A 13571-nucleotide genomic window follows, 5' to 3' on the forward strand; every position below is an offset into this window, starting at 1 on the left:
TTCAAGGACAATTAAACAGACGCAACTGCTGAAATAAAGCACAGATTATTGTGTACAAAACCTTGGTGCTTGAGACTAAAATTCCATTTCCTGATCAGAACAAAGAAGAACATCAGCCTTTTGCTGTAATGTTGTTAAACAGAGAAACATAGAAAGTAGGTGTGGTAATAAGCCATTCAGCCCTTTGAACCTGCACCACCGTTGAGAATGACCATCGCTGATCATACAGTTTCGGTATCCCGTTCCCACTTTCTCTCTATACCCTTTGATACCTTTAGCCACAAAGGCTCATGTCCAGCTCCCTCTTGAAAATATCTAATGAACTGGCCCCCACAGCTTCCTGTGGGAGAGAATTGCACAGGTTCACAACTCGGTGAAGAAATTCTTCCTTATTTCAGTCCTGAATGTCTTACCCTTTATTCTTAGATTGTGATCGTTTGTTCTGGACTTCCCAAATATTGAGAACATTCTTCCCACATCTAGCCTGTCCAGTTCCATCAGGATTTTTTATGTTTCTATGAGACAACACCACACCCCCAAATATTTCTAAATTCCAGTGAATACAAGCCAGCTGATCCAGTTTTTTTCTTCATGTTATTCCAGCCATCCTCGGAATCAGTCTGGTGAACTTTCACTGGACACCCTCAATAGCAGGATTGCCCTTCCTCAGACTGGGAGACCAAAACTGCACACAGTACTCAAGGTGTGGGCTCACCAAGGCCCTGTGTAACTGCACCAAGATATCCTTACTTTGATATTCACATCCTCTCACCTATGAAGGCCAACATGCCATTAGCTTTCCTCACTGTCTGCTGCACCTGCGTGCCAGCCTTCAGCAACTGTTCCACCATGATACCCAGGTCTCATTGAACCTCCCCTTTTCCTCAACTGCAATCATTCAAGTAATGGGCAGCATGGTGGCTCAGTGATTAGCACTGCAGCCTCACAGCGCCAGGGACCCGGGTTCAATTCCAGCCCCAGGCAACTGTCTGTGTGGAGTTTGCACATTCTCCCTGTGTCTGCGTGGGTTTTCTCTGGGTGCTCCGGTTTCCTCCCACAGTCCAAAGATGTGCAGGTTAGGTGGAGCGGCCTTGCTAAATTGCCCGTAGTGTTCAGGGGTGTGTGGGTTATAGGGGGATGGGTATGGGTGGGATGCTTCAAGGGGCGCTGCAGACTTGTTGGGCCGAAGGGCCTATTTCCACACTGTGGGGAATCTAATAGTCTGCCTTCCTTTTTTTGCAACGAAAGTGGATAACCTCACATTTATCCATATTATACCGCATTGCCAGGTACTTGCCTACTCAGCCAGTTTGTTCCAGTCACCCTACAGCCTCTTAGCACCCTCTTCACAGCACACACTGCCACCCAACTTAGAGTCATCTGCAAATTTGGAGATATTGCATTCAATTCCTTTGTCCAAATTTTTGTGAACAGCTGGGGTTCCAGCATGAACCCTCTGACGTCCCACTCCTCAGTGTCTGACATTTTCACAAGGACCCATTTATTCCAACTATCTGCTTCCTGTCTTCCAAACAGTTCTCTATCCATGTCTGTACATTACCTCCGATACAATGAGCTTTAATTTTCCTTACCAATCTCTTCAATAGAACCTTGTCGAAAGCCTTTTGAAAATCCAGGTATACAACATCTATTGATTCACCCTTGTCCACTGTACTGGTCACATCCTAAAAAAAATTCCAGAAGATCTGTCAAGCATGAATTCCCTTTCGTGAATCCGCGCTGACTTGGACCAATTCTGTCCCTACTTTCCAAATATGCAGTTATTACATCCTTAATGATTGACTCCAGCATTTTCCCCACCACTGATGTCAAGCTAACAGGCCTATAATTCCCTATGTTCTCTCTCCATCCTTTTTTAAAGCATGGAGTTACATTAGCTACTGTCCAATCCATTGGAAGCTGTACCAGAGTCAACAGAATGCTGGAAAACGATCACATTCTTGCTCACAGTCTGTACCTGAGGACTGAGGAGAAGGGAGCACAAAAGAGGGAGACAACGGAGGAAGAGGAACAATACAGCGGAAGAGAAGGTGGGGAAAGGAATTGGAGGGTGAGGGACACTGCAAGTGGGGTGTACAGCAGGTGGAAGTCACCTGGAGGGGGTGAGAGGATTTCTGCTGGAAGAGTGGAGACTGTAGGATGAGGAAGAGGGTGCAAATTCTCCAAAGGTGGGAGAATATCCATGCCAAAATACTCAAATCGGAATGCACACTTCCACATCAAATTGTACATTCACAACATGTCCTACACTATGCTTTACGAGGGAAGAATAGGTCTATCTTTTCACCCTTTTGAAGATGGTGGAAAGGTGAAAAGATAGAAGCCAGCAAGTTATTTCTATAAACAGTGCAATTGCGATATTGAGCGTATCTTACAAAAAACACTATAACATTTGGCACAAACATAGAATCCCTACAGTGTGGAAACAGGCCCTTAGGCCTGAAAAGCCCAAGCATCCCCGTATAACCCACCTGATCTACACACCCCTGAACACTACAGGCAATTTTCCATGGCCAATCCACCTAACCTACACATCTTCGGACTGTGGGAGGAAACCGGAGCACCCAGAGGAAACCCACACAGACACAGGGAGAATGTGCAAACTCCACACAGACAGTCGCCCGACGCTGGAATTGAACCCGGGTCCCTGGCGCTGAGAGATTGCAGTGCTAATCACTGAGCCACCATGCTGACAACTCTGGGAACAGTGGACTTAATATATGGCCACTACCCTAGTTGGTCATAACAATGTCAATGGTAAAATATTCCATATAACCTACAGAAATCCTGTGGCAGGTGGAACTGGTTGCATCAACTATTCTCAGCGTCCTCAGATTCACAAAAGGAAAATCAGACAAATCTCTGCTACTGAGCTGTATTGCTGATTTAAGTTAATAGTGGCCTGACATCATAACCCGATAACACTATAGATATTTCCCCATTGTGATCCTGCCTGGAATCAGCTGAAACAAGTTGGTAAATAAGCTGTAATGGTGTCCCAAGTGGGATTTCCGCCTTCTTGCCTAAACCAATGCTGACCGTTCCTTTCCTGCATGCAAATAGCCAGATGAAGTGGGAACTTGGAGATAGTGAGGACTGCAGATGCTGGAGTCAGAGTCGATGAAATGTGGAGCTGGAGGAACTCGGCAGGTCTGGCAGCATCAGAGGAACAGGAAAGTCAACATTTTGGGTCTGGACCCTTCGTCAGGACTGGGGAGGGGGCAGGGAGCTCAGAAATAAATTGGGTGGGGCTGGGTGAAGGTAGGTGGAATGGCAATAGGTGGATGCAGGTAGGGGGTTATAGAGATTGGTCAGTGGAAATGGTGGAGTGGATAAGTGAGAAAGAAGATGGACAGGTTGTGTCAGGTTGTGGAGGTGGGGATGAGAGGGTGGGCTGGACATGGGACAAGGCCAGGGATGGGGAGATTTTGAAGCTGATGAACTCTATGTTGAGGCCATGGGCTGTAAGCTCCTGAGATGGAATATGAGATGTTCCTCCAGTTTACATGTGGCCTCATTGTGACATTGGGGAGGCCCAGGATGGACATGTCGCCAATGGAGTGGGAAGAGGAGTGGGAATGGCTGGAATCTGATGCATGATGAGACCCTGTCACCATTTCCAGGGACAGCAATCTTGTAGTGGGCTCCTCTTTCACCAATTAGCACCAAAGGCATTGGTTTCCCCAGAAACAAAGAGTGACTGTAATAGTAATTGCGGACACAAGGGAAATCTGTCACCCTTACCTGGTCTGACCTACATGTCACTCCACGTTCATAACAATGTTATAGATTGGTTTACTGGCAGTTAACTTTCAGTTCAATGGCAACTGGGGATGTGCAAGACAGTGTCCATATCACATGGAAGAATAAAGGGAAAAGAAAAATACGTTGCCTCTACAATAGCAGAACGTGCTGTTCATAATAACCCCTTTCACAGAACAGTAGGCGAATACAAGCAACACTATTTGACATGCAGACAAAGAGCAGACGTTTGAGTGTGGTTTTGAAGGATAGTCAGAGTTTGTGGAATAGAAACTGCAAAAGAGAAAGTTAAGAGAAAGTTGATGGGAGTATAGAGTCTTTATGGTGAGACGTGTGTTCCAGATATGTACCCTTCTCCCAGCTTTTTGGAACTTCATTTATCAGTGATGGGGAGGAGGAAGTGTAGTGGTGTGTGTGCAAACACTGTGTAAAACTAAACGATAAAGCTGCACATCTTTCACTCTGTGGAATAATACAGAATGCACTGTATCACAGCTGTTGCAAAGTCTTCTCATTTTATGCATTCTTGTATCCTCCTTATTTGTACTTAAACTACAGATTGCACTGAGAGAGTTAACAGAGCTTTGTGCCAATTCCTAATTTTAACCTTAACAGATTATGTGTGTTTGACGTTGCAATCAAGTTGGTGGATGGCTGGCCAGTAAGGATAAACAGAATGAATGCAGCTATTGAGACATTACTGCCAAAATATGTGAAGGCTAATTTTTTTACTAAGCAGACTGTGAAGCTTATTTACAAACTCCGTCAAGCCACAAATGGAGCACGGCTAGAGAGAGGAGAGAAAGCCAGAAATAGATTCCTGCCACTGGTAGCAGTTGAACGAATTTTCATTTCCTTAATTGGGAACATCTGGATTCAGCAGCACAGAGTAAAAGGCTGGCAGAGTGGGAGTCATAGGTTTGTACTGTTTGGGATAGATGCAGCCTGTGTTGCCCGAACAGTGGTGGCTAGGCATCGCCCTGGTGCTGGCAAAACCTCCTTCTGATTAAGTCAGAGGGCGAAAGGCAATTGATATAAGATTCCTGATGCCGACGGTGAGATGGTAATTGGGCGAAATAATGAGCCAATAGACACCTATTATTCCCACGGCTACTGTAATATAGTGGTACCTAAGTGTTTAACAGAACCTGTCTGAATTTCCCAAACCCTTGGAAAGCCCCATCAGGTTTGCCAGTGACTTCCCACTGGCCTGGTTTTGGAGGATGTTACAAGGCATGCTGTCTGAACATGGAAACAGTCTTCAGGAAAGTGGTCAGGGTTTGGGGAGATTTGGCTACTGAAAGGTCCTACAAACTGTTCCTTCCAGCTCTTACCCCCGACCCTCATCCTGTTTTCATTCACCATTCCCAGAGGGAAAAACTTGAAAACTAACACATAAATCATATTGGACTTCTACCTTTAAAAGGACCACTCACAAATTTTATCAGTTTGTCCTTCTGTCGCACAGGTATTTCTTGGCCTCTGCCAGGGACTTTAATCACCTGAGTTAAACCCAAAGGTGGCCCCTTAGATGCCTGAAGGAATTCCAATGGGCATCCCCTACAGAGTTGAGAGGCGTGTCTTGTAGATATAAAACAGCCCTGTGGGCCTTTAGAACAGAAGCCTTTCCATGTTTGCCTATCCATCCCCCTGCTTTGCCCCAAGTACAATCATCTTTTTGTTAGACTGAATCCATACACTTCACTGAGTGTAGCCATTTTTTAGAAGTTATTTCTTTAAAATCTGTTTTTACATGTATGTTTTGATTTACAAATGAGAGAAACACCGCTTATACATTCCCCGTGCTTATCACCTGGATATTTCCTCATCTCGTTTTGAAAACTATGGGTATAGTTTTTGAGCAAAGTAACCAATAGTGAGAAATGTTAATAAAATAACATCAAAAATAAGAAAATCTGATTCTCAACATTGAGGAGAAAAATGTCCAATTTTCCCCTTAAGGTTTCAACAGATACTGAACTTCTTGGGTGTGTGCAGCGACCACCTCATTTCCATACATTTTAATATTAGCTATTCTCATCTCATTTAATAGTTTGTGATTCTCCTATGCACTGGTGACACTAGATGGTGTTAATCTCCATATAAACTCAGTGTGCTAGATGCAGCTTGCTGGTTGCTTTTCTGGCCTTCCATGCTCAAGTCCATTCAACATCTCCTGGCACACTCAACGGTCAGTGACTGCCTCTACCCTTTATCAACTGAAATCGGCATCAGCAAAACACTGGCCTCACTACACTGACTGATGTCAGAGCATCTCTGGTTCTTTGATTCAACTCATAATTCAGTTCAGTCCTTGGGGAAATCACCTTGGAGCTCAAGGACACATTTGACTTGGTCACTTTCACACAGGGACACAACTATGTCATGCATCTAAACAGGATACATTTATGACTGTTAGCTTCTCAGAACTCACTCACTTTGCTTTTACGTGAAGGCAGCCAGCCTCTGTGGATTGCATGGATTTTTTAGCCAGATGGGTTAGTTGTTGTGGAAGATGATGAGTGTGAACCATGGAGTTGAGCAAGTCTGTGTGATAGCAAGAATGGTAGACCAAGTGCCCTGGTGGAAGCTGTGTGCAGTGGCAGAGCAAACATACTGGTATTTACACCTGTAGACTGCAGAAGATCATTGACCTTCTTGGGACCCTGCTGTATATTGATTTTGATCTGTGAAATGGCATTGATCTGAGCTGTTATCCCCGTCCAGGCTGGCTGGGCCTGGTGCTGTGATCTTTTTTGCTGGTCTGCAGCAAAGTGGCTGGCCCTCCACTCGACTGCCAACAACTCCTGATCCCTCTCTGCAAAAACAAATCGCCAACCTCCCTTTCTGGGATGTCTCCAGTGAAAAATATTGTAGCTGCAGACTATGAAGGGCAATTTCTGGCTTAAGTTGTTTGAAATAAGGTGCAGCTAGGCTTTAAGTACGTTGACTAAGTGTGAACTATACAGAATCTTGGAACTACCAAGTAATTTTGCCCCGGTGACTACATGATTGAATGAGAAGAATACATGAAGCCTGAATACATAATGAGCTTAGCAGTGGACAATTGCATTAGAAAAGTTAATTGGCAGGAAGCCACCCGTAAAACCCCCTGAAAATAATACTGTGCAAAAATAGAGCCATTCTGCTACAGTGCGTGTTCTGGCCATACAAATTGGCTTTAACATGACTGGTGAATAGGGGAACACTATTTCTGCAACATGAAGCTGTGTTGGCTATAACGTGATTCCATCGGTGCTCCTCATCCTGGATAACCCATCAAGTCATCCTCCCACAATTGGTCAACTTTCAGAAAACATCAGTCCCTAAACTCAACCTCTCACCTTCAATCCATGGATCGGGGTGTAATAGCAGCTTTTAAAGCTTATTATTTAAGATGCATATGTACGAGGCTGATTGCAGCCACTGAGAGGGATAAGGACAGTGTTCTTCCATTTTGGACAAGTTTTACCATCAAGAATGCAATTGAGATTGTTGTGGAGGCCTGGGGTGATATCAGTAAGGGCTGCCTGCACGCAGTTTGGCAGAAGCTTCTCCCAGATTTGTTTAAAGATTTTAAAGGCTTTTAACCACCAGAGGAGCTCCCAAGAATCAAAGATCATTGTGTGTTGATCTTGCAAAGCAAGTTGGATTTGAAGAAATGGGGAGTGAGGATGTTGAAAGTTGCTTGAGTCCCACGTTGAAGATCTCTCTACAGCTGATCCACAACAACTTATTGCTGAAGGGGAAGTGGAAACTGGAGATGAAGAAGGTGAAGTTCAGGATGTAGCACCGTGAGAGCTTTCCACTTCTGTTTTGTCTTCTGTCCTGAAGGAAATTGAGAAGTGATTGCAGCTCTTACAGGACAACAATTACAATGCAGAACGCAGAACGCAGCAGGGCAACAGTTCGTGGAATAAGATCTTATTTAGCACCGTCTGAACATCTGCTTCGTGAAAGAAGAAAAGAGCACAGCAGCAAAAACTGAATGTCTTTTTAAGCCACCCGCCCCTTCATGAAACAGAAGACCATGAACCACAGCCAACCACTTCCAGATTAACTATTTCTCAACCTAACCCTGCAACCACAACAGCTATAGAAAAGGATAGACCGGATCTAAAAGTTAGAATTCTTTATTGGAATAATGCTAATTTTGACTGTACTAGGCAAGAACTTTCAAACAGTTAATTGGGAGTGGCTATTTGCAGGTAAAGGGGCAGTTGGAAAGAGGGAATCCTTCAACAATGAGATAACAAGAGTCCAGAGGGGGAAGGGAAACAAAGCAGCAGGGGTTGTGTCTGTGTGTGTGTGTGTGTGTGTGTGTACCCCAGTGAGTGAGTGTGCATGTGTGTGTCTCTGTGTGTGTGTGTGTGTGTGTGTGTGTGTGTGTGTGTGTGTACCCCAGTGAGTGAGTGGGTGAGTATGTTACGGGTGGGGTGGAGAGGGGTGTGTGGATTCAAGTGCATGGAAAAATTTGAAGAAAATGAAAAGAAAGGAGATCTCGGGAGAGGTTATTAAAGTTGCCAGAACACAAAATAGGACGGAGTGTTTGGAAAATATTATGAATCTAACTTCAAGCAAATCGGATAAAAGGATGACAACGAGATAAGGAATGGTAAATACAGGACTGAAGGTATTGTATCTGAATGCACACAGTATAAGGAATAAAGTAAATGAGCTTGTGCAGACTGAAATTGGCAGTTTATGATGTGGTGGGCATCACAGAGATGTGGCTGTAACTGGGAGCTATATGTCCAAGGATACACATCCTATTGAAAAGACATATAGGTGGGCAGAGGAGGTAGGAGTGTCTTATGAGTAATAAATGGGTCAAGTAGGGTCAGATGGTATAGAAACCGTGTGGGTAAAGTTGAAGAAACAGATTTTTAAAAAAACCCACAATGGGAATTATGTACAAGCTTCTGAACAGTAGTCAGGAGCTGGGGTGCAAGGTACACCAGGAGTTGGAAAGGTGTGTAAGAAAGGCAAGGTTACAGTGATCATGGGGGATTTCCATATGCAGCTGGACTGGGAAAGTCGGGTAGTTAGTGGATTGCAATAAAAGGAATTTGTAGAATGTCTACCAGATGGCTTTTTGGAGCAGCTTGTGGTGGAGCTCACAAGGGAACAGGCAATACTGGATTTAGTGTTGTGCAATGAGGCAGATGTGATAAGGGAGCATAAGGTGAAGGAGACTTCAGGAGGCAATGTCCATAATATGATAAAATTTACTCTGCAATTCGAGGGGGAGAAGCTGGAATTAAATATAACGGTATTACAGTTGAATAAAGGCAACTACAGAGGCATGAGGGAGGAGCTGGGTAGAATAGACTGGGGGAGCAGCCCAGCAGGAAAGACAGTAGAAAAATGAAGACAGGAGTTTCTGGGAGTAAATCAGGAGATGCAGCAAAAATTTGTCCCGAGGAAAAAGAAGCATGGTACAGGGAGGATGAGGGAACCATGGCTGACTAGGGAAGTCGGGGACAGCACGAAAGCAAAAGAGAAAGCATATGATGTGGCGAAGGGCAGTGGGAAACTAGAGGATTGGGAAGCTTACAAAGACCAACACTTGACAACTGAAAAAGAAATAAGGAGGGGAAAAAATTAAATATAATGGTATTCTAACCAGTAATATAAAAGAAGATTGCAAGAGTTTCTTTAGACATAAAAAAAGTAAAAGAAAGACAAAAGTGGACATTGGACCACTGGAAAATGATGCTTTAAACTAGTAACAGGGAACAAAGAAATGGCTGAGGAACTGAACAAATATTTTTTGTCAGTGTTCATGGTGGAGGACATGAGGAATATCACAAAAATTCAAGAGAGTCGAGGGGCAGAGGTGAGTATGGTGGCTGCCACCAAGGAGAAGGTGCTAGAAAAACAAAGGTCTGAAGGTGGATAAGTGACCAGGACCAGCTGGACTACACCCCAGAGTTCTTAGGGAGATAGCTGAAGAGATAGTGGAGGTGTTAATGTTGATCTTTTAGGAATCACTGGTGTCAGGGAGGGTCCCAGAGGACTGGAAAATCGCTGATGTAACCCTCCCATTTAAGAAGGAAATGAGGTGAAAGATGGGAAATTACAGGCCGATTAGCCTGTCCTCAGTCGTTGGTAAGATTTTGGAATCCGTTGTGAAGGATGAGATTTCTGAATACTTGAAAGTGTATGGCAAAATAGGGCAAAGTCAGCATGGTTTCATCAAGGGAAGGGCATGCCTGACAGATCTGCTAGAATTCTTTGAGGATGTAACGAGCGGGGTAGACCAAGGAGAGCCAATGGATGTTATCTACCTGGACTTGAAGAAGGCCTTTGACAAGGTGCAGCACAAGAGGCTGCTGAGTAAGATAAGGGCCCATGGTGTTAAGGCAAAGGAATCTATTTGAAACTTACAGCATACTGAAAGGCCTGGACAGAATGGATGTTGGGAAGGTGTTTCCATTAGCAGGAGAGACTCGGACCTGAGGGCACAGCCTTAGAGTAAAGGGAAGACCTTTTAGAACGGTGATAAGGAGAAACGTCTTCAGCCAGATGGTGGTGAATCTATGGAATTCACTGCCACAGAAGGCTGTGAAGGCCAGGTCACTGAGCATAGCTAGAACTTCAGGGCCCAGAACTTTTGCAGCATCTAGTGCCTCCAACCATTTCTTGATCTCAGGTATAGTGCATTGAAATAGCTGGAGACTGGCATATTTAATGCTGGAGACCTTTGGAGGAGACTGAGATGGATCATCCACTTAGCAATTCTGGCTAAAAATGCCTGCAAATGCTGTAGTTCTGTACACTGATGTGCTGGGCACCCCGTCATTGAGGATGTGGATATTTGTGGGTACTTGTAATTCCACCTCCAGCCAGTTGTTTAATTGTGCGATGTCATTCATGACTAGAAGTGGCAGAATTGGAGAGTTTAGATCTGACCCATTGGTTGCAGAGTTGCTTTGTCCTGCCTTATCACTTGCTGCTTAAGCTTGTGCACAAACTTGGTCCTCAGAACACTGAGGAAGGGTCACCGGACCAGAAACGTGAACTCTGTTTTCTCCTTCACAGATGCTGTCAGACCCGCTGAGTTTTTCCAGCAACTTTATCTTTGTTCCTGATTTACAGCATCCGCAGTTCTTTTGGTTTTTATTTAACATGCAAACATGCATTGGCTAAATGCACCAAGTATAGTATTTAACTGTCTGTACCTAACAACTACAGCAAGCATTTCTGAGGCAGTCCACGTTTCTATCCTTGGCACAACACTGAATTTGGAGCTTTTCTAGTTTGTTTTGCCCATCGATTGAAGAGGTTCAACCAGCAGGTAATGGTAAGAGCGACTGCTGACAATTTCAGTCAAGTGGTTACCTCTCCAAATGATAAAATCAATAATACATGAGAGTTGCACACAACTTTCTGTCCCCAGTTGCTACCAGCAACATTGTTTATACACAATTTCATACACTTGGCAGTTGGTGTTACAGGTGTGGTCACTGAAATAACTCCACGTGTCCCATCACAAAAGTTACCCTTTATTTACGTATGCATCATACATGACACTGACCCGGCTAGCTCAGTACTGGCTCAGAGAGTGAGCAGAATCCTGGACACTCCTGTTTATATCTGTCAGCCAGGGCTCCCTGATTAGACCAGGTTAACAGCCTCAACCAGGCAACTGAGATCCCATATGATCCATCTGGCTGAGCTCATTCCAATCACCACAGTCACATTGAAGAACCACCTTGACCTTACCTGCAAAAAAACTTTATTCACCAGTGTTTGTGCTTTATACCCATATTTTCCCGTGGCTCTTAGAACTGTGTCCCATTACAAAGCAATATATTGCAAAATAGGTTATTAAAGGCCAGACATTGCACCATCTGAAAGGTTTAGTGCATGCTTTAAATTCTCTTCTCCTGAGGAAATATTGGAAACATTTCCAAGAAAGTATATTTACAATTGCTGTCGCTGTAGCAACATTAACACACATACCTTCTCAAAGATAGTAACACTTCTTCTCACTCTAACAACGTCTGATATAATTCACTTTAGTGAATGTGTTCTCATATACTGTACCGTACATGTCTCACCGTAACAATCACTAATGTAGTGTGTGGACCATTTCAACTTTATTTTTTAAGCAGCCCGTGTATTGGGAGTGGCAGAGAAAACATTTGAAGCTAATGAACTCTTTTTTCATCTTTTCTCACAGGCATAATTGGCGGTGTTCAAGTTTCTATACCACCTGTGGTGGAAGCAGAGATTGGAAAGCCCATCAGCATACCATGTGTTCCCGAGATATCCACTCCAAGCACTATGAAATATGTCCAATGGTTTGTTGTGAGTAGAACTGTATTACTACTTAAATTAATACTCCCACAATTATATACCCTATTGCTGCATGACTGACATGATCCACACAAGATTATCAAGGGATCAAAGAACTGGCTGTGAAAGTTTCTACAGGCATGTTACAGGAAAAAAGATAGGTGAAAACTAACATAAGTCACTTTTGGTCAGAAACAGGGGAATTTATAATGGGGAACAGAAAGGGCTGATGAACTAAATTCAGACTTTTCTTCTGTCTTCACAAAGGGGCACATGAAAAACATACCAGAAACAGGGAACACCAGGTTTACTGAGAGGCAGAAACTGAAGGGTTCGAAGGCTGATATATCTCCAGGGCCTGATAATCTACATCCCAAAGTACTTAAGAAAGAGCCCCAAGAAATAGTGCATGGATCATCCAAGGTTCTTTAGACTCTCTGGAACAGTTCCTACAGATTGGGCAGTAGTTAACATACCCCATGAAAGGCAGACAGAAAGAAAACAGGGAACTGTAGGGCAGTGAGTCTGACATTGGTAGTGGGGAAGATGCTGGATTCCATTATGAGAATTTTATAACACAACACTTGGAAAACATTGATGGAATCACATACCAGCGTGGATTTACAAAAGGAAAATCATGCGTGACGACAAATCTACTGGAATTCTTTGAGTATGTTGATCAAGAGAAGTCAGTGGATATGTAGTAATTGGAACATGGTTGGCCAGGTGGATGAGAATGACATCCCTGATTGGGGCTGTTAACCTGGGCCAATTAGGGAGTCCTGGCTGACAGATATGAACACGGGTCTCAGAAAACTTCCTTACTATAGGGACTGGCTCAGAGCTAGCTGGTCAGAAGTGACGTACTGTGTGCATATAAATAAAGGATGATTTAGTGATGGCCTCTGCAACTATTTCAGGATGTGTGCTTGGAGTTTCAGAAGGTTTATGAGACAGAGTCCCACATAAGATTAAAGTGTGTGGAATTGAGAGTGGTTTTTTCAGATGGATAGAATATTGGCTAACAGACAGTAAACAAAGAGTAGGAATAAATGGTAACAAAGTGTGGGGCTGGATGAACACAGCAGGCCGAGCAGCATCTCAGAAGCACAAAAGCTGACGTTTCGGGCCTAGATCTCTTATGAAGGGTCTAGGCCTGAAACGTCAGCTTTTGTGCTCCTGGGATGCTGCTTGGCCTGCTGTGTTCATCCAGCCCCACATTTTATTATCTTGGATTCTCCAGCATCTGCAGTTCCCATTATCTCTGTAGGAATAAATGGCTCTTTTTTAGAATGGCTGGCAGTGACGACTACAACAGCGGTCAGTACTAGGACCCCAGCTATTCACAGGATACATAAATGATTGAGATGAGGGAATTAAATGTAAATTTCAGTTTGCAGATGACAGAAAGCTGGGTGGAAAAGTGAGCTGTGAGGAGGATGTGGAGTGTGATTTGGACAGGTTTAGTTGCACTATAATGTGGA

The 13571-nt window shown here is 43.9% G+C and overlaps 1 protein-coding gene across 3 annotated transcripts in view; it reads left to right on the forward strand.

The window, feature by feature from the left end:
• The window catches only part of mcamb (melanoma cell adhesion molecule b), a 153376-nt gene that overhangs the window by 73675 nt on the left and 66130 nt on the right, over nucleotides 1–13571 (forward strand). For all 3 annotated transcript variants that reach the window (XM_048562128.2, XM_048562126.2, XM_048562129.2), the window contains exon 2: nucleotides 11972–12099. In XM_048562128.2, the coding sequence (XP_048418085.2) occupies nucleotides 11972–12099 (128 nt within the window). The remainder of the gene's footprint in view (nucleotides 1–11971; nucleotides 12100–13571) is intronic.

Source organism: Stegostoma tigrinum, chromosome 32, assembly GCF_030684315.1.
Source record: "Stegostoma tigrinum isolate sSteTig4 chromosome 32, sSteTig4.hap1, whole genome shotgun sequence".
Lineage (NCBI taxonomy): Eukaryota > Metazoa > Chordata > Chondrichthyes > Orectolobiformes > Stegostomatidae > Stegostoma > Stegostoma tigrinum.